Below are 27,329 nucleotides of genomic sequence, written 5' to 3'. Positions count from 1 at the left end.
GTCAGTCTCCAGAGTGATTTTGAAAAAACTCCCGTGTAATAACAGAGACCGTAACGGTGAACAGGAATAAGAAGGGGGCCAGCCTTCGAACACAAAAGAAACCATCAGAACTTTTGTTTTGTGCTTATTTAATTAGGAAAAATGACATGGGTCCGTATTTTGAAACTCTAGGCACTGAAGCAGTAGGTGGGAGTTTCTAGGAATGCTTTGGACCCCCTTTATCTTCTAGATTTCTTTCTTTTTTTTCTTTAAAGAAGAGCTATAGTGTATTTCCACAGAGCCACGGTAGGGCTTCTGGGGCATGGCAGCACACAGCCAACCAATTTGGAAATCCCACCAACAATCCCTAAGGTTCAGGTAAGACTGCGCTACCCAGGTTGACATACTTTCTCATTTAAGCTGTTGTTTCCTACAGATTTTCAGAAATACTCAGTTTTCTTCTCACATTTCTGACTGAATATAAGAAGGTCAGCTTTTATTTTGAGTTTTGCTGGTTTGTATTCTAGACCATTTAAAGCATATATGTAGAAGCATGATGGCTTGCCTACCGGAGCCTCAAGCAGGATGAAACCAGTGTTCCAAAGTAACGTGTGTTCCCTCTCCGTGGCCTAGTCCGTCTGTGGAGGCCACGTGAGAGTAGCTTTTCTGAAGTTGGGATTAGAAGTAGACAGTTGTTGGGGCGCCTGGGTGGCTCAGTGGGTTAGGCCTCTGCCTTCGGCTCGGGTCATGATCTCAGGGTCCTGGGATCAAGTCCCCCATCGGGCTCCCTGCTCAGCAGGGAGCCTGCTTCCTCCTCTCTCTCTCTGCCTGCCTCTCTGCCTATTTGTGATCTCTCTCTGTCAAGTAAATAAATAAAAAATATTACAAAAAAAAATATTGAAAAAAAAAAGAAGTAGACAGTTGTTGAGTCCCCGGGGCTTGTGGCATTAGAGTCAATCAGCTGTTTTCTGGCATCTTTTGTTCAGTCTCTGGTTCACAGCTATAATAAGGGAGATCTTGGCTATTTTTCGGTTGAAACTACACAGAGTCATTTTGGATTACAAGAAAAATCCTTCACCTGGTCCTACCTAAGCCTGCTATAAAGGGCCTGTGACACACATGAATCGACATTTACAAAAAAGCAAACCAACAGCTTAAAATCTGGCTTAAATGACTTGTCTCTTCAGCACAAGCGCTGCATGTGGCCCACAGGTGGTGTTTACATTTTTAAAAAATCAATTGCTGATACTTAAGCATTGAAGAAATTTCAATAAACATCCAAACTTCTGGCTTCTCTCACAAAACAGAAGCTTCTACAATGCTAACCCTGATTATCAACCATTTCTTAGGAACTGCCTGAACAGCCCAATTCATGTGCTCCCTTCCCTTGCTTAACATTCTCTGCTCGGACTCTAGACACTGTCGTCCACAAGCCCTGCTCTGTGGCAGACATACAGCATTCATGATCTGTTGGCAAGTGAGTTTGCTGATTCCTGGTCCTCGTAATGTTTGTACAGGTCCCAGTCGTGGACTCCTTAATTTTTGGTTGGCTCTTCCAAATACACGAAAAGTGAAGAAATCATCATTATAAAAAAGTAAATGAAAGGCTGGAAATGACTTCAGAAATGAACATATTTGCAAAGAAAGGAGAAGAGGATATTTTAAAGTAAGCTGCTGGCTGAGAGAGGCCACCTCCCTCTCCCAAGTCCATTTTATTTCCAGGTACATTTATTTTAGGGTTAGTAGCAATCAAAACAGATCGAGTGGCAGGTCTTTTTTGTATGGATAAGATGACTGTGTTCCTGCAGACTGGACACTGACCGCTGCGATGGAATTGGATCTCTTGAGCATTTCTTCCAAGGGCAGATTTGGGTAGTAAGCCAGGTAGAAGGCCAAAGCCCCCACGAAACTGTCACCAGCACCCTGTAATTAAAAGCACAGTTGTGGTTTAAAAGCATGTAGTCACCTGGTGCCGAGACTGTATTTGGGAAATATTTAAGTATACCTTTTATTGTAGAAGAGTTTTAGATTTACATAAAACGTAAAAGGATAGTACACAGGTTTCCATATACCCCACATCCGGTTCTGGTAACATCTGGTAACCTCTGGTAATGTGCATTTGTAATAATGAATGAAATGTTATTGATACTAGCTGACCTCTGCTTTATTCGGATTTCACTAGTTTGCTTAATGTCCTTTTTCTGTCCCAGGATCTCCTCCAGGATACCCTGTTACCTTTAGTTGTCATGTCTCCTTAGACTCCTATGGGCTGTGACAGTTTCTTGGACATCCTTTGTTTTCGATGACCTTGATAGTTTTTTTTTTTTTTTAAAGATTTTTATTTATTTATTTGATAGAGAGAGATCACAAGTAGGCAGCGAGGCAGGCAGAGAGAGAGGGGGAAGCAGGCTCCCCGCTGAGCAGAGAGCCCGATGTGGGGCTCGATCCCAGGACCCTGAGATCATGACCTGAGCCGAAGGCAGAGGTTTAAACCACTGAGCCACCCAGGCGCCCCTTGTTTTTTTTTTTTTTAAAGATTTTATTTATTCGACAGAGAGAGACACAGTGAGAGAGGGAACACAAGCGGGGGGAGTGGGAAAGGGAGAAACGGGCTTCCCGCTGAGCAAGGAGCCGGATGGGGAGCTCAATCCCATGACCCCAGAATCATGACTGAGCCGAAGGTAGACGCTTAACGACTGAGCCACTCAGGTGCCCTGACCTTGATCGTTTTGAGGATTGGTCAGATATTCTGCAGAATGTGCCTCAGTTGGAATCTGTTTTCCTCATAGTTAGGCTGTGGTTACGGTTTTTGGGAGGAAGACCACAGAGGTGATGTGTCGTTCTCTCATCACATTTATCAAGGGCACATACTGTCAAGAAGACTCGAGAATGTTAATCTCGATTACTTGGCTAAGGCAGTCTTTGCCAGGTTTCTCCACTGTAAAGTTACTTTCCTCCCTCTTTTCATATTGTACTCTTTGGAAGCAAGTCACGGAGTGTAGTCCACGCTTAAGGGACTATTTGGAATTCTCTAAGGGAAATTTGTCTCCCCCTCCTCCGCATTTATTCAGTCACCTAATTATATCTGAATGAACTCATGGGTCTTTAAAAAATATTTTGTATTTTGGGCTATAACCCAGTACTATAATTATTTTTATTGCTCAGATTGTTGCAGCTTTGGCCATAGGGAGCTCTAACAGTTGGCTCCTGTGTCCCTTTGACATACTCTCATTGCTTTGTTTTTTGAGTGCTTTACTTTCTGATACTATAAAATGCTCCAGGTTCATCTTATATATTTCCTGTTTTTGTCCTAGAATTACTGGATGCAGTACGTGGTGAGAGCTATTCAGATATTATTTTCAAACTAACTATAGGGACAAAACAGTTTCTCTCCCTTTTCTCTGAAGCTCCAAAGGTCTGAGTTGGTAAAGTACATATACGGACCCATAGAAATAGAAAATCCCAAAGTCTGTTGACTTCCGCCTCAGGCAAGGTAATACCTAGCCATGTATTCACTGAACAAAAATCATTCTGGTATTTAATAGCTTTCAGGGTCATTTTCCAGTTTTTCCCAGTTTGTTGTTCCTTACACCCAGGGGTTTTCATAGCAAATCTTGGGGCTCTCCTTCAGCCTTCATGAAGAGCCTTGGCATGCAAGATTGTTCCAGCTGCAACGGAAGTATTCAATGAGCTCTATGGCCAGGACAGTGATGGGTGCTACTAAAGGGTTAGAAGCCATTGTGGATTAAATGCTAAGTAGTGTGGCAGAGTTTGTAAATGTTATTGGATACTAATAAAGAGTTTGAAGACAGCTCCTTGAAGAAGGGAGCTCTTCCAGATGAGACAGATTTATAGAGAAAGGAGGCCTCAAGGAACAAAGACACAGGAGGAGGAAGGAACAGAGTGAGCTCATGAGACAGTGAATGGCTTTAAGGAGAATGACATTTCCCCTTGTTTACACAGATAAAGCAGTCAGTATTAAACTTGCCAAGGAGTCATAGTAACACAGGTGTGAATTCAACACTTTCCTTCCTCCTATAAATGTTTTCTGAGGGCCCAGAATGTGTCAGGCACCATCTAGATGCTTTGCAATTGTTTATATTACTCTTTCCTGGTGGAAACAATGGAGAGAGACATGGCTCTTGCCCTCCATTAGCAGAGCAAAGCAACAGTGTTAATATTTGGTTTTCTTATTTACAAGGAAGGGGGGCAGTATTTTCTCTTTTATGTGTCTTTTAAATTATTGCTTAAGCTTATTATAAGCTTATAGTTTTCCAAAAAAAACCTTAGAAGAATAAAAATATTTTATGAATAGGTAAGTCATATTTCTGTACCTCTCTCACATTTAACTTGTAGCCTAACCAGTGCAAAGGCACAGGGCTGTGGGGAAACATTCTAGCATCACTGCCAGAAATCAGTTTTATATAATCCTGTTGTCTCGTGGGCTATTTAGCTGCAGACAAGGTCTTTAACAAAGTATAAAACACATTGTACATATATCTGAAAAGACTATTGAAATAATTTAAATTGCTTCCCATTATAGCCAAAGCCAGGGAAACACAGTATTGGGTGAAACTGTGTGTGTTGGAAGCATTATTTAGGCAACAGTGATTTTCACAACCTGATTTCCTTTCATTCTTAGTGCCATACACTGTGTTTGTAGAGACTGCAAAGGTCCCGAAAAAGAAATTCAAGAAACAAAAAGATAAAACAGATCAATGTTTCTCATAAGCTTAGATGCAAAAACCTTAAAAAAGTTTCGTAAACTCTGTGTGTGTGTGTGTGTATGCACGCATGCATCTCATGACCAATAGGGTTTATCCCAGGAATGCAAGATTAATTTAACATTAAAACTAATTACATTAAAAACTAATTAACATTAAAATATCAGTGTAGTTCGCTGAATTAAAAGCCTTATGATAATTTTAGAAGCAGAAAAAGCATTTGAAAAAATTCTACATCCATTTATAATAAAAACTCAACAAATTTGAAATAGAAGGTATAAATTGATCTTCTTGATAAAGGGCATTTATGAAAAATTCACAGTTATCATCATACTTAATGAGAAAGATTGAATGATTTTCCCTTCATACTGGAAACAAATCAAGGATGTCTATACTCATTACTTCTATTTGACATCATACTGGATTGCTGGCCAGTGCAATAAGATAAGAAAAGAAAGAAAAGTCAAGCAGATTTGAAAGGAAGAAGTAAAACTCTTTCTTAGCAGATGGTATAAAAAATCTTAAGAAATTCAGCAAAAAAGCTACTAGAAATAGTATATTCAGCAAGGTCATAGGACACAGGGTCAATATAAAAAAATCAACTGCATTTGTATATAGCAGCAATGAATAGTAAAAAATTTAAATTATCAAAACACACCACTAAGTAGCATCAAAAATATGAATTATTTAGGGTTAAATGAATCTGCAATATGAATGAATATGTGCAAAATTTATAACTCTTACTATGGAAAGTAAAAGAGATTAATGAAAACAAATAAATAGTGAGATAAACCATGTTCATGAATTGGAAAACTCAATATTGTTAACATGTCAATTCTTCTTAAACTGATGCAAAGATTCAGTGTAATTCCAATAAAAAAATCCCAAGTTAGAAATTTTTAGAAATTTCTAAAATTTATATGGAAATACAAAGGACCTAGAGTAGATAAAACAATTTTGAAAAAGAACAAAGTTGGAAGATGTAAATTGATTTCAAGACTTACCATAAGATATAGTAGTCAGACAGTGGAGATACTGATATAAAGATAGACACTTAGATCACTTGAACAGAAAGAGAGTCTGTAAATACACCAGCAACTTATTTTTAACAAGGTAATTTAGTGGAGGGAAGGATAGCATTTTCAACAAATGATGCTGGAATAATCATATTTATGATATGATATGATATGATATGATTTATGAAGATATTCACATGGAAAAACATGCAACTTCAGACCATACACAAACATTAACTCCAAGTGGCCCAGAGACCCAAATATAAGGGTTAAAACAACAAAACATCTAGACGAAAATAGAGGAGAAAGTATTTGTAACCCTGTGTCAGGCAGATTTCTTAAGATACCAGAAGCATAAAACACTTAACTGATAAATTTGACTTTATCAAGATTTAAAACTTTAAAAGAATACCAAAAGACAAGCCATGAACTGGGCGAAGATATTTGTAAAACACATCTCTCATGGGGTGCCTAGGTGGCTCAGTTGGTTAAGCATCTGATTTTGGTTCAGGTCATGATCTCAGGGTTCTGGGACTGAGCTCTGTGTCCATGCTGCAGGCTGCATGCTCAGCAGGGAGTGTGCTTGTCCCTCACCGCCTTCCTCTGCCCACCTCCTGCTTGTTTTCTCTCCCTCTCTGTCTCAAATAAAATCTTAAATCCATATATCTGATAAAGCCTTCTTATATTTCAATAGTGCAAACCCAAAGACAAAAACTCCAATAAAAATTGGCAAAAAATTTGAACAGAGACTTCATCAAAGAAGATAGATGATGACAAATAAGTATATAAAAAGATGCTCAACATCATTAAACATTAGGGAAGTGCAGACTAAAAACACAATGAGATAGTACCACATACCCATTAGAAAGGCTAAATTAAAAAGACTGAAAATACTGACTTTTGTTCCAGTGGAACAGCTGGAATTCTTATCTGTTGTGGGAATGCAAAATGATACAGACACTTTGGAAAATAGTTTTTGGCAGTTTCTTCCATCATTCAGCAAACACTTATCATATAGCCTAGCATTTCCCTTTTTAGGTATTTATGTAGAGGAATGGAAACATATGCACATAAAGATTTGCATGTGAATGTTTATAGGAGCTTTAAAACCGCTCCAGGTTGGAAATGATCCAGATGTCCTTGAACAGATGACTGTGGTACATCCACAGAGGGGAACACTACTTAGCAACAGTAAGGAAAAAATTGCTTATACAACATGGATGGATCTCAAAAGCATTATCTTAAGTGAAAGAAGCCAGACACAAAAGACTACATACTATCTTGCATGGTTTCATTTATATGAAATTCTAGAAAAGGCATATGTATATCAACAAAAAGCAGGCCAGGTGCTGGAGAATATCAGCTCCACGGGGGCTGCACAGGGAAATTTCTGGAGTGATAGGAAGTTCTGTAACTATGATTGGTGGGTAATGACTCTACATTTGTCAAAACTCATTGAATCATACACTTAAAATGGGTGAAATCTTATGTGTGAAAATGATATTTCAATAAAGCTGATTTTTATATAGGCAGGATTGGGGGATGGAGGACACTGAATCACGTAGGAGTGTAATGTAAGTTTTGAAAACTTCGGCAAAATCTAAGTGCCCTTGGTTTATTGCTGAGTAAAGTGCATGGTTGGGATAATTTTTGAGACTTACTGTGGGCCAGGGTTAATTAAGTGTTATGATTGGCATATAGGAACCTATCAGGCCTTACATCGTGAGCCCTAATTCCACCTCCGTTCTTCTGTAGATGTTTCTCTTCTAGCGGTGTGGCTTTGAAGTCAGATCTGTATTTGAATCTTGGCTTTGCCACTTATCAGCTCTGTGACATTGGGAAAACTAATGTAATTTCTCTGTGACTTAGTTTTCTCACAAATAATGAAACAATTACTATCTCATAGGGATTTTGTGAATCTGTCATTCCTTGCTTTGCAGTTTTCTGACCCAAATTCAACTCACAGAACTCATGTTGCTACTTTAACTTAACCTTTCCACCTCACTCCCCGATTCATTCCATCGCCCTGCCCTTCGCCCACCCGACTTTGTCCTGCCACGCTCCCCTTTCTGTGTCCAGTCATAAAGTATGATCATGCCACTCTCTTCTCATGTCTTCCTGCAAAACCCCTTTCCTTCCTTTCTTTAGAAGGGCCTGCACAGGGCCTTGTGTCTTTTCCGCGTATTAATTTTGCCACAGCTACTTAAAATTGCTTTGATAACCTATGTATTCAACCAAAAATCCCCATAAAAAGTTCAGTTTTTTATTTCCTGTCTGCCTTTGTAAATAGTGGGGTGCAGGTTAAATGTTCAAGTCCAGGTAAAAAAAGAAATCTCCGTGCAGTGCGGTTGACCTATCCACAAATGTAGAGGTAATTTATAGAAGGGATAGATAAGAGATAAATTGTTTACAATCACTTGAAAATTGGCTCAGTGGATTAAAGCCTCTGCCTTTGGCTCGGGTCATGATCCCAGGGTCCTGGGATTGAGCACTGCATTGGGCTCTCTGCTCTGCGGGGAGCCTGCTTCCCTCTCTCTCCCTGCCTCCCTCTCTGCCTACTTGTGATCTCTGTCAAATAAATAATTAAATAAAATCTTAAAAAAAAAAAAAAAAGAATCCATGAGTCCTGGGTGCCTGGGTGGCACAGTCAGTTAATGATCGGACTCTTGGTTTTGGCTCAAGTCATGATCTTGGGGTTATTTCGACCTCTGAGTCAGGCTCTGTGCCCAGTGTGGAGTCTGCTTGGGACTCCTTCACCCTCCGCTCCTCCAACCCTGAATAAATAAATGAATCTTAAAAAAAATTGAATTCACAAGTCTATACTGATTTTAAGTAGATAAATGAAAAAATAAATAACATAGAAGGGAAAAACTCTTCCTTAAAGTAGAACCAATTAGTAAATACAGAAATTTGAAAAATCACCACTTTGCAACCGTCATACTAATAATTGATTCAGGCAAGAATCATTAATGGATGCTTTTAAAACTACTGGATAAAAGTTTGATGAGGATACGATATTTACAAGTTTGAAAGTATCTCCATATGGATGGCCTATTCATAACCAATAAAGGTCTAGCAGAGAAACCTGGACGACGCCACCTTGACCAAGTGAGCAACAAACCAATCATGAGACAAACTGCCATCACATGCTCCCCGCTGGGGGGCCCTGACAAGGACATAATGTCACTTGTGTAGTATTCCTGCCTAAAATGCGTCACCTAACTCAGATCATGGGGAAGCCTGGATAAACCTAAATGGAGAAAAATGCTACGAAACAATGAACTTGTGCTTTTCAATGAACTTCTGCTTTTCAAAAAAAATATCAGTATCGTGAAAGACAAGGTTGAGGACCTGTTTCCTATTAAAGGAGCCTAAAAGAGCCTGACAATTGAAAGCCATACAAACTCTTGGATTGCCTTCTGGACCAAAAAGATTATAAAAAACACTTTTGGGACATTATTGGACTATGCATATAAGATTATTTCAGTGTTAAGCTTCTTGAATTTGATCATTATATTGTAGTTTTGTTATGTCCTCGTTCTTAGGAGGTCTCTCCCGAAGTCGTAAGAGGTGTCGAGTCATGATGTCTGCAACCTACGCTCAAATGACTTATCCAAAAAAAACCACATTTGTGTACTTTGAGAGGCAGCAGTAAAACAAATGTGACAAAATGCTAATCACTGGAGAAACTCTGTGGGGTATATAGGCCTACGATGACTTGTCAGTTTTACCTAGGTAAGCAGACATTTTAAGTTTGTAATCAAAGTTGATTTTTAAAACTTCTTTAGTAAAATTTCATCAGTCACTCTTTGTGAATTTACAAATGGGCCAATTTTAGCCTCGAATAAGTTTCCTTTCTCTTAATTCAGTTAAGTGGACATCGACTCCAACCGAATTGAGAATCTGAACCAAACTGAGAGGCGCTCTTTCCTGCATCGAGAACCTCCATCTCGTCATCTCCTCCAGGAAGTTTCCCTTGCAGTGAAGGACTGGGCAGTGATATCCACCTGAAAGTCAAGGGGAGTGGGAGGAACTTTCTGGCCGCGACAGTGACTGCAGAGCAACTGAGGTCCAAGATGGCAGAGGCAGCCCTGTGGTGACGGCATGCAGGGTCCTGTACTGGGATCACAACTGGACTGCTGTTTTCAACCAAGATCCAAGAGCCTCGACTGAGATGACACCATATGTGGAAGTCTTATGGGAGATCAGAAAACTTGTCTAGTTCTTTCCTTGATTCCTCAGAGTTACACAACCCTTCTACAATATGTGCTCATATATAATATATGCTCCATTAATGATTGCCTATGGGCCACTTCTCAGCTGCCCTGGTCTCAGGTGGGGTGGGGTGGGTGTTGCTTGTTCTTCTTTGCAAAGAGGGCACCTATTGGGCCTCTGAGTCCCCAAACACAGCAAAGTAGGGAAGCCCTTGGAGGACAGGGGCAGTCGACTCCAAACCACGAAGAGCAGCAAAAGCTACCTTGAAAATCACATTATATCCCGTGATGGAAAAGCTCTTTGAAATTTAAGCATGAAAGGGGTGGAAAAATTAAGTACTCCTTAACCTTCACAGAGGAGTGGCAGCGTAAGGCAGGGAGTGAACGTTTACTGTGTGTTCCACATCAAGGAGCTGCAAAGCTCGGTGCTCACATACACACATGAGACATTTCATCTTTACAACCACAGGCCCTTGCCCCCTGCAACACTTGCGGGGCCAAATCCTAGAGACATGAGATAATTCGTCTGGGGTCATACGGCTGGCAAGTGGCACTCTGTACCCAGACCCAGCTGATTTCCATATTCTGTTGACATTACACCACAGAGTGACTGTTTGTGGGAAGCATAGCGAGGGCAAAAGGAAGGAAATCACCAAGTTAAAAAGAAGCTCTCTCCCTTCTATCTCCTATTCCTCTGCCCTTCCCTCAAGACACGGTACTGGCGGCTGTGTCATGTACAGGCCAACAGTCTGGGACAATCTGAAAATTCTTGGAGGGCAGAGGCCCTGTCTCTGTCCCCTCTGTCTCTCCCATTGCCTCCCCCAGTGCTTTGAGTTGACCTGCCCTGTTGGACCTCGTTCCACTGTGTTCATTTCCAAGGTGCCCAACAAGGATGCGCTGAACTACATGTGACTTTCTTTTGTGTCCGTGAAAATGGAGGTTAGGTTGCCACAGCCCAGAGTTACTTAAGATTCATTCTCATTGTTGAATCTATTTATATCACAGGGCTTTCAAGTGCCAATAAATTCCTCGGCTGTTGATTCACATCTTCAGTATAACTATTTTTATACATTGGTATGATTTTTTTTTTTAATGGAAAGTGCTTTAAAAGTGGAAGCTGCATTGTATCACTTTGACTTTCCTGTAAGGAAAGTACTTTCCAATCAATCATTCTTGGAATAATGGAACAGTTCTCATTGATACAACATGACGGTTTTAACCTTTTACTGAAAATTATTTCTGTGCCAGAAGGGGTGATGGCATAATTCATCTTTCTTCCATAAAAATACCCAGGTGGCTACTATTCGCTGCCTTTGCACAGTGATTTCCTCTTAAGGAAGAGCCACTTTCACAGGGTGGACGGGGCCTTCGCACTCCTGGGTTTGGAGAAATTCTGGTCTGCGGCATCCATGGAGGCAGATGGACTAGCAGTGGCGTGAAAGGAAGCAAAACATGCCCTATGGCCTACCTGAGCCCTCCAGGGGGGTGGGCAGGTGGAGGGGCCCGGTACTCTGCGGGGCTGGTGGGGTAGGAATCGTGACAGTCATGGGCAGCTAGTGAGGGGGCCCCTAGGGGAGCATCTGAGAGGTGGGAGCTCCCGAGGGCAGCACCCTAGAGTTGGGGTGTGGGGTTGGGATGGGAAGCCTCTGGTCCAGTGCCTGAGGCAATGTTGCCCTTGGGAGGTTGTTACTCATTTCTGTTCTCCTTCCCTTCTGACCAGTTTCTCTGTCCAACTCTCCCACTCCCTACGCCCTCGCACTGCCCCTTGCCCGCCCAGAGCCCTTGACTATGACCATGGGTCTGCTCCCTCACTTCCCAGCTCACTTCCGGTCTCTCAGGGCTCCACTCTCTTGAAGAGAAATGGGCACCCACTGATAAACCTCATGGAGCTGGCAGCCAGTGCCCGAAGATGGTCACTGGCGCCATCCCGGCAGAGCATGCCCACACACTGCTCCAAGTCCAAGTGGGCTACGTTAACTCTTTTGTCTGAGGTTCTGCACAGTGAGGCTCTTGGCTCGGTGCTGTGCCTGGGCGGCCTATATTTCCCAAGGCCCAGTGGAGAGGTGGGTGTGGTTGGGGCCCCGTGTCCGGTGATTCGAGGCGGCACTGCACCAGGGTGCCCAGGTGAGGGGCGGGGGACTGTGGTCCGCAGGCCATGCCCAGCTCATCACGCTGTGTGCTTGGCCAAAGGGGCACCTTCTTCTAATTTGCACGAAGTGCCCCAGAGGTTGGCAACACCACCACAGGGTCCTGATTTTAAAGCTGAGGAAACGAGGATTCGAGGAGGTTAAGTCACTGGCCCAAGGGAAGAATAAAGGTGGCAAAGGGCAGTCAGGAGTTGTACCAAGGTCATCTGTGTGGAAATTCAGCAACAGAGCATGTGGAGAAGCTATTTTGGGAGACAGAGAGCGGGCTTTTGGCCACGGCTTGGGTTTTCCTACTTCCCCATGGGAAGGCTTAGGTTTTCTGTAGCTCTAAAGAAGGATGAAGATGACAAAGTGGAGACGGTGAATGTCTAATGCTGTCTCTCTGTACGGGGTCCCAACTTCCTCGGTGTGCTTGGGGCAGGAGCAGAGAAGAGACGGTGACCTTGCGTTGCCCTCGTCAGGTGTGGGGGAGAGTGGGAGTGCAGAGAAAGCTTAAGGTTTCGGGAAGCACCACCTCCGATGAACAGCCAGAGAGTCTAACCTGGTTAAGGAAGGAGGGGAGGTCAGGAGGGAGTCAACAGGTCAGGGCAGTGACAGGAGTGAGGTCAGAGGTGAGAGAGCTGGCTGTGCCCAGAGAGCAGGATGCGGGGTGTCGGCCCATATGATGGAAGCCCGGCAGGCATTAACCATTCCTGGGAGTCTCCTGGGAGTGGGAGGCTGGAGGGGAGGGGTAGAGGTGAAGTGAGGGCATCTGGGAACTAGGAGACTCGCTGATGGTTCACCCTCGTAGCACTGAAGTCATCTGACAGGATGGCAGCGCGGGGTGGAGAGGAAAATGGGGATGTCGCTCAACAGAACGGTCAGGCATTATAAGTGAACTGCACGAGCCTCGAAGATGCAGGACATCTCTGCAGGAGGGAGACCGGGGCTGGCTGGAGGCTGCAGCAATCGGGCATGGGGTAGGAGCAGCTCTGACCTGTGAACACTCTCTGGAGAGTTAAGGCTGTGAAGGAGCTTACTTAGGAGGATGAGGACAGCCGGGGGGGCTGCAGTGGAAGGTTCAGGAGAGGGAGAAACACAGAGCAGCAAGGGACGCTCCGGGGTCCCATGTCTCTGACTCTCCTTTGTCTCTACCAGGGGGCCCTTTTCCTTCTCCTGCACTAACAATATCGGCACTCCCTTGGCTTCTGTCCTTGGCCCACTGTCCTCCTCCTTCCCCATAACTTCCAGGGGGCCTCTGCGGCTGTGTAGCTCTACCGTCAGCTGCTGTGAACACAATGAGCCCTAAGGCAGCATCTTCAGTGCGCACTGTCCTCTGTCTTCGGATTCGTGTATCCAGCTACCCGGGAGTCTGCTCGACCAGGCTCCTGTCCCCCGCAGCCTCCCCTAACTCGGCATGCCCCAACAGAGCTCGCACCTCGGCCTGAGCACGGGGCCCCTTATCTTTCCCACACCGAGAGTCTGGGGGTCTTCTGGATATCGCCCCCCCACAGAACTAATGAGTCACCCAGTCGCCAAGTTTATATCCTGGATATTTCTCAACTCTCACCTCCACCCCCACCCCCCGCATCCCCCTGCTTCACGCTCACGTCACCTCCGGAGGACGGCATTAAGCCCCCGACTAGTCCCCCTGACAGCCCAGACTGCTGTAAATCTGGCCAGCTCACCTCCACGCCCAAGCCCTTTGAACGTTTCTCATCTTCCTCGGGATACAATCTTGGCTCTTCAGCATGGTCCCCGAGGCTCCCTAGGACACGTGCCCAGTTTCATCTCTTACCTCTTCCTATTCACCTACGGGACCTTGGGTCTTCATTCACGGGAATATTTCACTTGGACTCTTCCCTAGACGAACTCCCACCCATCTTCCAAGACTCCACCGAGCTATTAACTTAGTCATCACGTATTTACTGACGGGCACCACCTTCAAAGCCCGGTGTCTTCCCCGAGCCCCTGAGTCTGGATGGGGGCCCTCCCACACGCTCCTGCCCTCCTCCCTGGCCCTCATCCCCTCAGACTAGCACGGCGCCGGGCTCACCACCGAAAGGCGGGCCGACTGAGGGAGGACTCTCAGGAGGACGGGTGCTGAGTGATCCGGAGAGGAGCACACGCTGTCCCAAGAATGCCCTGGAGCAGGCATGACAGTGAGACAGACCCGTGAAAATTCTAGCCGATAGAAAAGTGGATAAGTTAGAAGGCAGGATGGGTATTAAGTGTGGTTGGGAAAAAACCCGTGTGATGAAAATCCCCAAGGTAAGAACTTGCAGGCGGCTACCACAGATCCCAGACGATCTTGCAAGAATGATGTCATCACGAGGCTTCATTTCTCAGGAATCCGTCCCCACGCTGAATGACTCATCACCCGAACTGCTGACGGACCCTAAGAGCTAAAACCCTCGCATTCTTCCTCGATGGCTTAACACATTCCATCTGACGAGCAGATACCACTTTCCTTTCTTTTCAGAACCTCTCCCTACACAAAGCTATTCAAAGCCCACACTGTGGACCCGAATTCCTCAGCCAGGCTTGTGGTTTTAGAGGCCAGGGAAAAGGCAGATGGGAAGAAACATGACTAAATCCCAAATCAATGCACCATTTCTTCTCAAGAAAGAACTACCGCAAGGGGTTCAGGAAAGAGAGAGAGAACAAGGCCCGCCTGCCAGGATCCCTGCCTCCTCCGCCCCCAGGCGGGCAGGGCCACACGGAGGCTGAGATGGCTCGCCCTCGGGCTAGCGTGGGGGCCCGTCCTGCTCTGCTCCTGCTTCCATGTTCTGAGAATGGGCTCCTGCCTCGCTCCTGTCTGCAGAGGGTTGAGGCAGGAACCTCTGGCAGGCCTGGGGAAGTACAAGTCACTCTTTATCCTTCAAGGGCTCACCACGGACTGGCGAGAGCCCTTGTGTTGTGACCCTTGGGGAAGCAGGACAGAGGGAACAAACAAACGCGGTTTTAAGTCCTGCCTTTTTATTAGCCATGCGTCATCTTCTACGAATGGCTAATTCAGCATTTTTATACCTACAGGGGAGCCCCGCTGGGCATAGCTGAGGAAAATGGTTTTCTCAACTGGGAACATGTTTTCTCAGCTGGGACAATGCAGTCAATGATCTGGAATCAAAATGGACCCGAGTTTATGTCCTGATCTCAGCATCCTGGCAAGTTCCTCGAATTTCTCTGTGACTCTCTGTCCAATGGGACCCTCCCTCGTAGGGCTACTGTAAATGCTGAATGAGAGAATGTATAGGAAAGGCCTCGCCCAGCGCCTGGCAGAGCAGGTGCTCCACGAGGTGGTGGTGGGGTGGGGGGGGGGGGAGTAGATGGCATCATCTCCGAGGATCCCTTTGTTTGTTAAGGGGATCCCTTTGACATGAAAGCCCATGACCAGACAAGGAAGGGTTCTAAGGGACCAAGAGGGCCGTGATCCTAGGGCATGACCCAAGGCTCCTAGGGGAAGGAGTGTGGGCTGTGACCGGCCTTATGCTGCAGGTCGCTCTCACAGCCAGGAAGAACTAGCAGCCAGTGTCCTGCGGCTCTTAATTGTGAGGGAGGCCAGGGTCCTGAGAGTTCTAGTAGTGGCCGCCTGTAGGTGCTGGGGTCTGGGATATCCACTCCTCTGTGGGGGCGGGGAGATGTTTTAGGAGACCTTCAGGGAGGCCGTAAGAGGAAATGAAGGAAATGTAAAGGGAAGAGTGTAAAGGTACTTCCAGTCAGCGTGAGACTGGGGAGACCTGGCAAATGTTCTGCTTTCACCCGGGGTGAAGGAACCCAGGGAGAGCAGGGAGTGAGGCTGCTGGGGAGCCTACAGCGGGGGTGGCTGGAGGACAGTGTGTGGGGCCCCTCCGCCAGCACCACGGCTTATGATGGAAGACTCCGCTTTCCGTCACAGCAAGCCAGCCACCGGGCAGAGGGCTGCTGCCCAGGAGGAGGATGTGGTGGCAGAGCCTGGAGGAGGGCAGGCAGGCTGAACAGATGGCACAGGGACAGCGTGATTTTTGGAGGACACTCCTCTAGCTGTGCTGGCATCTGAAGTCGGGGCCCATCCTGGTTAGTGATGGCCACTGGGCCACCTGATCCGTCCTCCCTACGGGACTGACCTCACCACGCACTCGGAGTATGAGCAGAGAGAGAGAGGCCGTGCCTGACCCTGCCTGACCCTTCATTCCATCCAGGGCGCTCATTCTCAACTGGGGCGGCCCCTCCCCAACGGGGTGAAAGTTCAGGCTTGCGTGGTGGGGAGGGGGGTGTGGTGAAACTTTTTTTAGATATTACAATGATTTGTGGCTCTCTGGAGGACAGTAGGTAAATGTCTCTCTCTACCTAGAAAGAGAGAGTATCTGTGGTACTAAAATTTCATGGGGGAAGATGACAAATAGGAAAAAAAAATCTTAAAAGGCTCAGTTGGGGTGGGCAGTGATTACCACAGACAGGCTGAGAAACCCTGAAGGACAGCCTTGTGTCCCTGAGAACACGCCAGTGGTGGCCTCGTTAGGATCTGCTGGTGCGCCAGGAAGCCTGACTCGGGTGCCTGCATGGCACAGTAAAGTGTATGACTCTTGATTTTAGCTCAGGTCATGATCTCAGGGTCATGAGATCAAGCCCTGTGTCAGGCTCCACCGTTGGCGTGGGGTTGGCTTGAGTTTCTCTTTCCTTCTCCCTCTGCCCCTCCCCACACCCTCTTTCTCTAAAATAAATAAATATATCTTTAAAAAAAAAAAAATTTCCAAACTGCAAGGCACACTAGACAGGTGTGGTAGTCCCTGGTTGCTTTCTGCTGAGCCAAAAGCCCTACCTCTCCCAGCCAGTTCCTCTCCTGAGCCTCAGTCAGGTCTCCATGGCCCCCAGTGGGCCCTGGGCAAGCCTCACGCCCGGAGTAAGGACTTTATAAGGAGATTAGAACCAGTGGAACCTGGCCTATCTTCCCAAGGTAGGAAAGTGTAAAGATTCTCCCCAGGCAGACACCAGTGAGTCTGATGAGCATACCACGAGATAGGATGATGCTTACACAAGAGTCCCATGTCACAGCTCAGATCTGAATATCTCTATTTTCTCTTATCAGTGCATACTGACATCATAAGGATGAGATCACATCCTTTCCAACCTCAGCCTTCTGGCCACCCTAACCAGATCAGTTTAGAAGCATTGAGATGGATGGAGAGAATCCAGCTTCCTTATCACAACTGTGTAAGAGCTACTGATTTTTATTCTATGTAAACCTGTAGAGAACACAGGCAAATCATTATGTCATAAATGTACATGACTGTGGCTTCAACAATTAGCCACCTTTGTTAATTACATTTGAATTTAAACTATTAGGCTGAGAGAGTCAGCTTTTAAAACACTGTGTGATTAAGAGAGAGCCAATATTTCCTGCCTTATTAATGTATTTCAAATGATTATTATTTCATATTAGTCAAGTATGAAACTGCATGCAGTGAAGTATTGATGATTTTGATCCCTGTCTTTTAAATAGGCACAGTATTTTCCCAGCTCTACAATTTATAAGCTATTCGATTAAAAGGGAAAAAAAACCCCTTTTGGGGAGGCTGGGTGGCATAGTTGGTTAAGTGTCCAGTTTTGGCTCAGGTCATGATCTCAGGGTCATGAGATGAAGTCCCACATCGGGCTCCGTGCTCAGCGCAGAGTCTGCTTGGGTCTCTCTCTCCCTCTCCTTCTGTCCCCCCTGCCCCTCCCCCAGTTCTCTCTCAAATAAATAAATAAATAAATAAATCTTTAAAAAAAAGCCAACCCACCAAAAAACACCCCCCCTTTTTTTGAAAGTCCGCTCTAGGCACACATTTTTGAGCAAAATCATTTCATATTCCAACTCTATAGATAACCAATAGCTTATTATTGCATAATCAGTCAATAACTTAATCACATTTAACCAGTTAGATTCATACCTAATCTCTTGATTTTAGCTGGCACTTTGTGTGAAAAGTGAAGTAGACGTTGGTCTAGTGGGAACGGCTCTGTGAGGCGAAAACTGCATTCCTAACAAGCACTAAGGCAACAGAATTAACTTCCTGCCCAGATACGTGCACTGAACAGTCCGTAAAGTTTTAAAGTGAAATGATAAATGGATCATGAGCTTGCTGTTGAAGAATTCCTGTGGTGAAGGTGTTTGTAAAGGCTAATCTCTAAGGGCACCTGGGTGGCTCTGCCTTCGGCTCAGGTCATGATCTCAGGGTCCTGGGATGGAGCTTCACGTTGGGCTCCCTGTTCAGTGGAGTCTGCTTCTCCCTCTGCCTCTCCCCCATTTGGTGTTCTCTCTCAAATAAATAATGTCTTAAAAACCAAAAAGCAAAACCCGGCTAATCTCTAAGGCAAAATCTACCACATACTCTCCAGCACAGACATGTTCACTGGTCTGGCTTTGCACTCTTGGTTTCTATAGATTTGGTTTGCTTGAGGCATTTTCTTTTTGGTCCTCTCTGCAATGATTACTGTGCGGCAACGGACATTTAGCGTCCTTCTTGAAGGTCATGACTCCCTTGCATGGTGCTGAAATGGGTGGTTTCAGTCCAGACCCTTCGGCTGCCAGCATGTGACAAGCTCTGCTTATGAGAGCTTCAGTGCACACATACAGAGTCCATCCTTACCAATCATCACACAGAAAAGAGGATGTCTGAAAACGGCTCTATTTTTCTAGACCTCGTAGCTGTTCATCAGGCAGGGGTGTCCCTCTCTTAGCACCAGATAAACAGCTGGGCTGAAATGGCAGAATCTTAGGCACGTCCACTAAGACGATGAAGCAGTCGTCATATAGACAAAAAGGTGGATATAACCAAGGAAATTATAATTTTTTCTAAGCTTTTGCCCTGGTATAATGCTCAGATTACCAGAATCCTATCTGCAGAAATGCCAGTAGCATACCAATATGCTTTCCAGAGCATGTTTGCAGATGTGATTCACTTTGAGTCTCGTTATAGTCTTGTGACATAGGCAGGATGGGTCTTTGATTTTCCAGGTGAGAAGCCAAGTGTGAGAACTTGCTCAAGGTCAAAGAGCCGGCTGGTGGAAGTAGATGCCTTAGCTGAGGTAGGTCTCTGCAGAAGCGGTCTTCTGGAGAGGCCGTATATGGACCCCAGCTTTGCTCAAAAAGATTTCAAAACTTTTTCTTTGGAATCCTTTCCAAATCTGTAGCACATCTTTGAATATCTTCAATGGAGGCGATATCTCATCTTCTAAGTCACTGGTTCTCGAACTAGAGTAGAGGGAGCATCAGAACTACCTGGAGAACTTGTTAAAACGTGGATTGCTGGGCCCACTCCCAAGTTTCTGATCAAGTAAATCCACTCCCAAGTTTTCTGATCCAGTAAACCCACTCCCAAGTTTTCTGATCCAGTAGGGCCCAGAAGACGCTCCCAGGTGATACTGATGTAGCTAGTCCAAAGCCACATTTTGAGAACCATTATTCTAAGGAATTATTTCTGGAAAGAGGGAATCATTTAAAACCAAATCTAGTGATGACAGTGGGAGATGAAGCTAGTGAATTCCACCATTGGCCAAGATAGTAGGCAGCCATAAAGACCACCACCTCTCCTGAGGGAAATTCGACTAAAGAACTCCAAAAAGGTTCTAAATCATGGCAGTTTGGTTGGACTAAATGTGAAGGTTCCCAAGATCACTACCTTAGAGGGGATTTCACTCTTTCAGATGTGTACTAATTTTTCTCTGGCACAGTGGTACATGTGTGAGATGTGTGTTACTCTTTCATTTCCCAGCTTTAGGAAAAGAATAGAAACCATGGAGGGGACATCCAGGAATGAATCAGTATCAGGTAAAAATTAATAGCTATTTACGGTATCTGACTAGTCAGACAGGTGTAGTAGAGGTCCTTTCTGGGCTGCAAGCGTGATGGGTGTGGAAGATGGGGGGAAAACGTGGACTCTTCCTACTCTGACTGTTGAGATTAGAATGGAAAAGGTGAAACATCTAATTTTGGATGCCAAAGACAAGCACGCAGCATGTTATGGGGAAAGAAAATTCCAGCAGGCAAGAAAAATGAACTGTCTTAGGCACTTAGGCTGGGAGTCAATCCTTAGTGTCACAGAAGGGAAAAAAAAGAGGCGGAGGACTGCCTAAATATTCGTTCTAATTTTATTTTCAGTTCTACATTACATTAAACTCTCCTTGTACTCCTCTTTAATTTACAGCAACTGCTGACACAAATTGGTGTGCCTTCTCTTCTTTGACATCAGTATTTCTCTTGAATTATGCATTTCCATCTGGAATGAGGTTTGGGGGCTAAAGCCATCTTTATTTTAGATGGATGAAAACAGAGAGGGATCAATCGAGGGTTGAGTGTAAAACCAAAGTAAGGTGGGGTCAATATACGTTCAAGGTAGTATCTCACTGCCCCAAAACACTATAAATGGTATTCAAAAATGACACCGGTCTTTCAATTTTCAACACACTGATTAAAATTCAACTATAAGAGAGTAAGAAAAACTCTATCAGCCTTCCTCCCAGAACTTCCAGATTCCTCACTTACTGGTACCCTGCTAGTATTTGGCAATCATGTGTAAGAGTATGGACGATTATAATAATCGCATCAATTCTATTTGATCGGCATTGCACATTGGTTGTGGTGTTCACCCTCAGAGGTCAGCGCCACGGACCGATCTGACTCCAGTTTTGGTGTTACATGGCTCCTGGTCCAAGTCAACCAACCGTCCATGTTGACGGAAGTCATTTGCTGGCTCCATCTGGGGCCTGATTGATTCAGTATCTACTCTCAGTTTCTGGTTTTTGATGTTTCTGGGCTGGCCAGTCACACCAGTAATGAAATGGGGCATTTTAAAAAATATATTATTTATTTGAGAGAGTGAGAGAGAGAACAGGAGGAAAAGCAGAGGGGGAGGGAGAAAGACGGGGAAGGAATCTCATGGAGACTCCATGCTGAGTGCAGACCGGGATGTGGGGCTCGATCCCACAATGCTGAGAACATGACCTGAGCCTAAACCAAGAGTCAGATGCTTAACCAGCGGAGCCAGCCAGGCGCCCCAAAATGGGGCATTTTGATGGAAGCTATTTTGAGTTAGCACTTGCATCAAAATGACCATGTGAAATGCAGACCTACTGTCTCAAATTACCAAATTACATACAGAACAGACCTCCCTGACCCCGTATCCTTTTCTGTACTTCATGCCACTCTCAGCCCAAGCCTGAGCTCTGCCCTAAAAGCAATCCTCAGCCATCTCAGAAAAGTCTCCATTTTTAATCTTTCCCCGGTCACACAGTCCACCCCAGGAGTGGGAATTGGGGATAAGGTGAAAGTCTTTGTACACTGCTTGATGGTTTAGAAAGGAGGAGAAGTTTATGTTTTAGTTATTATAGTTTTACTTTTTAAAGGTTTTATTTATTTATTTGTTAGGGAGAGAGAGAGTACGAGAACAAGCAGGGGAGCGACAGGCAGAAGGAGAAGCAGGCTTCTCGTGAGCAAGGAGCCCCATGCGGGTCTTGATCCCAGGACCCCAGGATCACGACCTGAGCTGAAGGCAGCCTCTTAACCGAATGAGCCACCCAGGCGTCCCTAGTTACCAGTCTAATGTGAAACACGTTTTGGAATCTGTATGACCACACAAAAGCAGCTGGAGCATAATACTGTTGGCTAAAACTGGCTGTGCCCAGCAGCCAAGGCATGCCGTCCCTTCCTCCCTAGAACAGCAACCAGTGCTTGACCAGCCTAACCCAACATGTGAGGGTCTCTGGTCAGCCTAGGATTGTGGGCCATGAGGCCAGGGAGCCCAGTGGCTGCCCTAGCCCACCCCTCCGGTTCAGGTTCAGGTGCCACTCTGAGTCACAGCCCTCACCGCTCTTCGGTATGGCTGGCCACAGAGAATGGCCTGTGGAGACTTCAACCTGGTCAAAAAACCCTATTCTGGCCAAAAAATGTCTGTGTTGGATTAATTTATTCTATAATTTAAAGAATTCCATTATTGGAATGGAATTAATGAGAAAAGTAGAATCCAAAGTGTGAGCTAAAACTGGAATTAAAAAAAGGCCCATTCTTCAGGCAACATTAATGGAAGCTTTGTATATAAATAACTTTATATCTTGGTGAGTAAATGGCACTTACAACTAAATAGTCTATGAGTGATTCACCGGGTTCTAAAGACTGGCCTTGCCTTCTGTGGTCAGCCATCTTTCTTCTTTGTGACGCCACTATTCTCGACAGAAAACAGCTAATCTGATATGATTTAGTATCTCACAAAAGATTCTGCTAAAACATTTTCTGCCAAATGGTCATCTTCTAACAGCTGCTTTTTTGTGTCAGTGAGAGGTACCTGAAATAAAATCATTGTTCTCTCTGAAAACCGTGTGCTCCATAATACAGAGCTACCAGGTTATTAAACAGTAAAGACATCTGATAATATTAGCACCAACCACAGGTTCCACTTCTGCTGATGCACAAAATTTTGAGTAATTAGTCATTGCACAATATCGTATTTATATCCTTTTTTTGCTTGAGCTGTTAGGCCACAAAATCAGTAGGCAGTTGCTGTTATAAAAGGGTTCTCCGGGTTATTTATAATGTTTCTGGTTCCTTACAGTTGCTGGTTCACTCTCGGGTCTCGGGCTAGTTGTACACCATGGAAGCAAAGGATGGGACTGAACAATTGTTCTGAGAATCTCACTGCTGAAGGTTGGTGTGGATGAATCACAACAAGCTGCGGGCGCCTTGGCTGCCATTCCTGGGGTTTTTTCACACCACCCAAATTCGTCACATACTGATTGGGCCCTTTTCAGGGCGAGAGCGTGTAGTTAGGTGAAGGCTGTGTTTCTACCTGGAAAGCTAGTGTCTCAGGCACAGGTGGTAGGGGAGATACCCCAATCAGCACTGTGTTACGTAAGAATTCCCTTCACATGCTGTTTTACTTTAAGTGAAGGATAAATTTCTGCTCCAGATGCTTCTCTGTTGCACAGATCAGTGATTCCCCGAAGTGGGGGTGGCAGGCAGCCAGATGTGCTTAATGGAAGGGCATACAGGGATCGCTTGGGTATTTCATTTTATTTTCTGTAAACTACACCTCTGTCTTCCTGTGCCATCTGCGGAGAATCACCAACGATATACTAAGCATCTTACTTGGTCCCCACATCCTTTTGTTTTAAAGGAAATGACCTACTGTTATGTTCTCTGACTTCTTAAGACTTCTTTTTTTTTTTTTTAAGTCTTTTATTTATTTATTAGACAGAGAAAGAGATATCACAAGTAGGCAGAGAGTCAGACAGAGGGAGAAGCAGGCTCCCCGCTGAGCAGAAAGCCCAATGCGGGACTCACTCCCAGGACCCTGAGATCATGACCTGAGCTGAAGGCAGAGGCTTTAACTCACTGAGCCATCTGGGGAAACCCTGAATTCTTAAGACTTCTTTTTTTTTTAATAATTAAAAAAAATTTTTTTTTTTTTTTAAAGATTTTATTTATTTGCCAGAGAGAAGAGGGAGAGAGAGTGAGCACAGGCAGACAGAATGGCAGGGAGAAGCAGAGGGAGAAGCAGGCTCCCTGCAGAGCAAGGAGCCTGATGTGGGACTCGATCCCAGGACGTTGGGATCATGACCTGAGCTGAAGGCAGCTGCTTAACCAACTGAGCCACCCAGGCGTCCCAATAATTAAAAAAAATTTTTATAAACATATAATGTATTTTTAGCCCCAGGGGTACAGGTCTGTAAATCGCCAGGTTTATACACGTCACAGCACTCACCACAGCACACAGCGCCCCTGATGTCCATAACCCCACCACCCAAATTCTTAAGACTTCTTAAACTCACTTCTGAACATCTGCACTGCCATCTCCCTCGTCCAGGCTGCCATAATCTGTTAGTAGACAGATCACTGCAACAGTCTGGGTGGTTCTCCCTGCCTCCAGTATTGTAATCTCCAATTTATTCATTTTATTTTATATTTTTAAAGAATAAATTAGAGCGTAACACAGAACTCAAACACAGGACTTGAGCCCATAACCCTGAGATCAAGACCTGAGCCACCCAGGTGTCCCCCAACTTATTCTTTATAAGCAGCCATCTGAATCTTTTAATGGAGTACAAATCTGGTAAGATCTATCCCTGCTTAAACGCTTCAGTGGTTCCCCATCGCCCTCGGGGGAACATGCACATTTCCGGCTGTAGCAAATGCAGCCCTTCATAACCTGTCCCTGTTACAGATGCGCCTCATTCTTTTCCATCTTTCATTGTACTGTAAGCTCTTTCCACACAGAATTACTTGAAAAGCACCCACGCTGACACGCTGTCTTGGCTCTGGACCTTTCATGAGCTGCTGCCTCTGCCTGGGTTACCCTTCCCCACGCTGACTTACCCTTCAGCTCACCTTCCCTTGCCCTCTGCAAGCAGGGTCGCAGGCTCCTGAGGCCAGCGGGGCTCCTCAGTCCCCATCACCACACTTCTCATTCAACCGTGGGCTACAGACTCCTCCAGACTCCAGCTCTTTGGGGTGAGGGACTGTCTTATTACACCAGTGGCCCTCCGACACTGGTGCACACCTGCTGTTTGCTGTGCAGAAAATTAAAATACAGTGTACGGAGTAAGTGTGTGCACAGCGGGGTGCTTCTCACCCCATTTTGCCATAACGTCTCACAGGGGTCTTTTCTGTTTCTTAAAGGACTGTCACTTTCTATGTTTAAAGGACAGTTTTTCACTTCTAAGATCACTTTAGTTTTATCGACCCTGGAACAAGAATAAGGTGTCAAGCAGTCTCAAGATCCCAGGCTTCTCTCTCTAAGCAGGTCTTTTTTTTTTTTTTTTTTTTTAAAGATTTTAGTTATTTATTTGACAGAGATCGCAATTGGGTAGAGAGGCAGGCAGAGATGGGGAGGAAGCAGGTTTCCCGATGAGCAGAGAGACTGATGTGGGGCTTTATCCCAGGATCCTGGGATCATGACCTGAGCCGAAGGCAGAAGGTTTAACCCACTGAGCCACCCAGGTGCCCCGGGTGTTTTTTTTTTTTTAAAGATTTTATTTGAGAGAGAGAGAGAGAGAGAGAGACAAACAGAGAGACAGAGACACAGAGAGAAGAGAGAAAAAGAGCACATAAAGGGAGGGAGAGGGAGAATCCCAAGCAGACTCCCAGCTGAGCATAGAGCCTGACACTGGGCTCGATCCCACAACCTGAGATCATGACCTGAGCTGAAACCGAATGGGATGCTCAACTAATTGAGCCACCCAGGCGCTCCTCTCTCCAGCAGTTTTAAAAGACATGAATAGAAAAGACACAGTGTAATATATTATCTTCTAGGGGTTCCAGAAGCAGACAATTGAGGAAGTAGGGGAGGCAATAATAAAAGAGAGAATGCCTAAGAATTGTTCAGAATTGAAGAGAAACACAAATACTGAGGTTCAGGAAGAACAGAGTCAGGAACAGTGTACATGAGAATAAATTCAGATGCGGGCTTATTTTAGTAAAACTGCAGAATGGCAAAGATCGAGAGAAATTCTTACAAAACCCTACTGTTCTGCTCAAATGTGTTTCTAAAAGCTAGGTTTAGACACAGGCTGTGTCTTCATAGCACTAAGCATCCTAAGCCAAGAGGTCATATTGTGTTTGTGACATTTTATTTCTTAAAAACTACCTGTAGCAAAAATAGCAAAATAAGAAGAAATAACAAAGCTGGGTGATGGGTGGTCATGATCTTGTTCTCTATATTTTTCAGTGTCATTGAAACATTTCACAGTTTATAAAGAAGTAAGGAAGGGAGGACACAGGCAACCTGACTGGCCTTGGGACAACTGAGGGGAGTAGTCAATGTAAGTATTTGATGCAAATTATATTTTATGTACAACGGAATCTACACAATTAGAATCCCACATGCAAAAACTAAAAGAGCAGACTAAGTAGAAGAAAATGGTTTTCATTTTCTTTTTTAAAAAATTTTTGGGGGCTCCTGGGTGGCTCAGTTGGTTAATCGACTGCCTTCAGCTCAGGTCATGATCCCAGAATCCTGGGATGGAGCCCCACATCAGGTTCCCAGCTCCATGGGGAGTCTGCTTCTCCCTCTGACCTCCCCTCTCATGCTCTCTCACTCTGTCTCTCTCTCAAATAAATAAATAAAATTAAAAAAAATTTGGGGGGGGGAAGATTTTATTTATTTATTTATTTGAGAGAGAGCAGGAGCAAGCATGCAAATATGAGCAGGGTGGGGAGGGATAGAGGGAGAATCCTGAAGCAGGCTCCCTGCTGAGTGTGGAGTTCGACTCCGGGCTGGGTCCTAGGATCCTGAGATCCTGAGCTGAGCCAAAGGCACATGCTTAACCTACCGAGCCACCCAGGTGCCCCGGAAGATGGCGTCCTTAACTGGGAATAGGTCAGTCATGGGAGGTCACTTAGCAAATGTAACCGTGATCTTTCTTTTCCTAGTTTTCATTTAAAAAAAAAAAAAAGGTTTTATTTATTTATTTGAGAGAGAGAGAGAGAGAGCAAGAGAGCAGGAGGAGGGGAGCAACAGAGAGACGGGGGGAAGCAGGCTCCCTACTGAGCAGAGAGCCTGATGAGGGGCTCGATCCCAGGACCCTGAGACCATGACCTGAGCCGAAGGCAGAGGCTTAACCGACTGAGCCACACAGGCACCTGTTTTCATTTGTTTTGACTAAAGGAAGGAAAAGGATATAAATCTTTGTTTTTAGAGACCCTTTCAGGGGAAATGTAATTCACCTAACCTCTGGCCCCCTCTATCCCCAAATCTCGTCCCTTGCTCAGGGTTGTACCACAGTACAGAGCCCTGCTATCACGTTTAAAGGAATGGAAGGAGGAGGAGGAAAGTGCGAGTGACTACCCGGCCCTTTACACCCTGTCCCGCAGCAGTGCGTTTTACTCACAAACACAGGCCCGCACGACACTCGTGCCGCCAACAGTCTGTTCACACAGCGCAGACATCCTCAGCGTGGAATATACACGAAGTATACACACCACTAACCTACAACACACATGCTTTCACACCAAGGCAGACAGAAGTCTGCCAAGGCTCTTTTCTCATTTCCTTGGTCACTGCTGTCAGCAGCTATGGCCCCGGCACGGAGGGCACTGGGCGTGGCTCCAGCTCCCCGGGCTCTCCAGTTTGGCTCTTTTCGCCTCTGAATTTCAGGTCTACCCAAGAAACATCTTCACACACTGGAAACCCCTGAGAAGCACCATAGTCTAGTCCTGGCAGTTCTGCTCCGGAGGACACGAGTGTAGCATCCTAGCAAGTGGGCAAGGCGCAGATTGCCATCCTGCCTCCGCGTGATCACACTGCTTGAGGAGCAGGG

At 45.2% G+C, this 27,329-nt stretch overlaps 1 protein-coding gene and 2 long non-coding RNA genes across 5 annotated transcripts in view; 2 read left to right on the top strand and 1 right to left on the bottom strand.

The window, feature by feature from the left end:
• Positions 1-1,638: 1,638 nt before the first annotated feature.
• The window catches only part of RBKS (ribokinase), an 83,303-nt gene continuing 57,612 nt past the window's right edge, over positions 1,639-27,329 (bottom strand). For all 3 annotated transcript variants that reach the window (XM_044261861.1, XM_044261859.1, XM_044261860.1), the window contains one exon: positions 1,639-1,902. In XM_044261861.1, the coding sequence (XP_044117796.1) occupies positions 1,729-1,902 (174 nt within the window). In that variant the 3' untranslated portion in view covers positions 1,639-1,728. The remainder of the gene's footprint in view (positions 1,903-27,329) is intronic.
• Positions 9,267-10,019, top strand: LOC122915209. Its single transcript, XR_006386029.1, has 2 exons — positions 9,267-9,454; positions 9,589-10,019. It is a non-coding gene; the product is annotated as an uncharacterized LOC122915209 (long non-coding RNA).
• Positions 22,634-27,329, top strand: part of LOC122915208 — a 40,143-nt gene continuing 35,447 nt past the window's right edge. Inside the window, exons 1-2 of the long non-coding RNA XR_006386028.1 lie at positions 22,634-22,719; positions 25,739-25,832. This is a non-coding gene — a long non-coding RNA (uncharacterized LOC122915208). The remainder of the gene's footprint in view (positions 22,720-25,738; positions 25,833-27,329) is intronic.

The sequence above is a fragment of the Neovison vison genome, chromosome 8 (assembly GCF_020171115.1).
Source record: "Neovison vison isolate M4711 chromosome 8, ASM_NN_V1, whole genome shotgun sequence".
NCBI classification, from domain to species: Eukaryota; Metazoa; Chordata; class Mammalia; order Carnivora; family Mustelidae; genus Neogale; species Neogale vison.
This window is presented reverse-complemented; position numbering and strand designations above follow the sequence as displayed.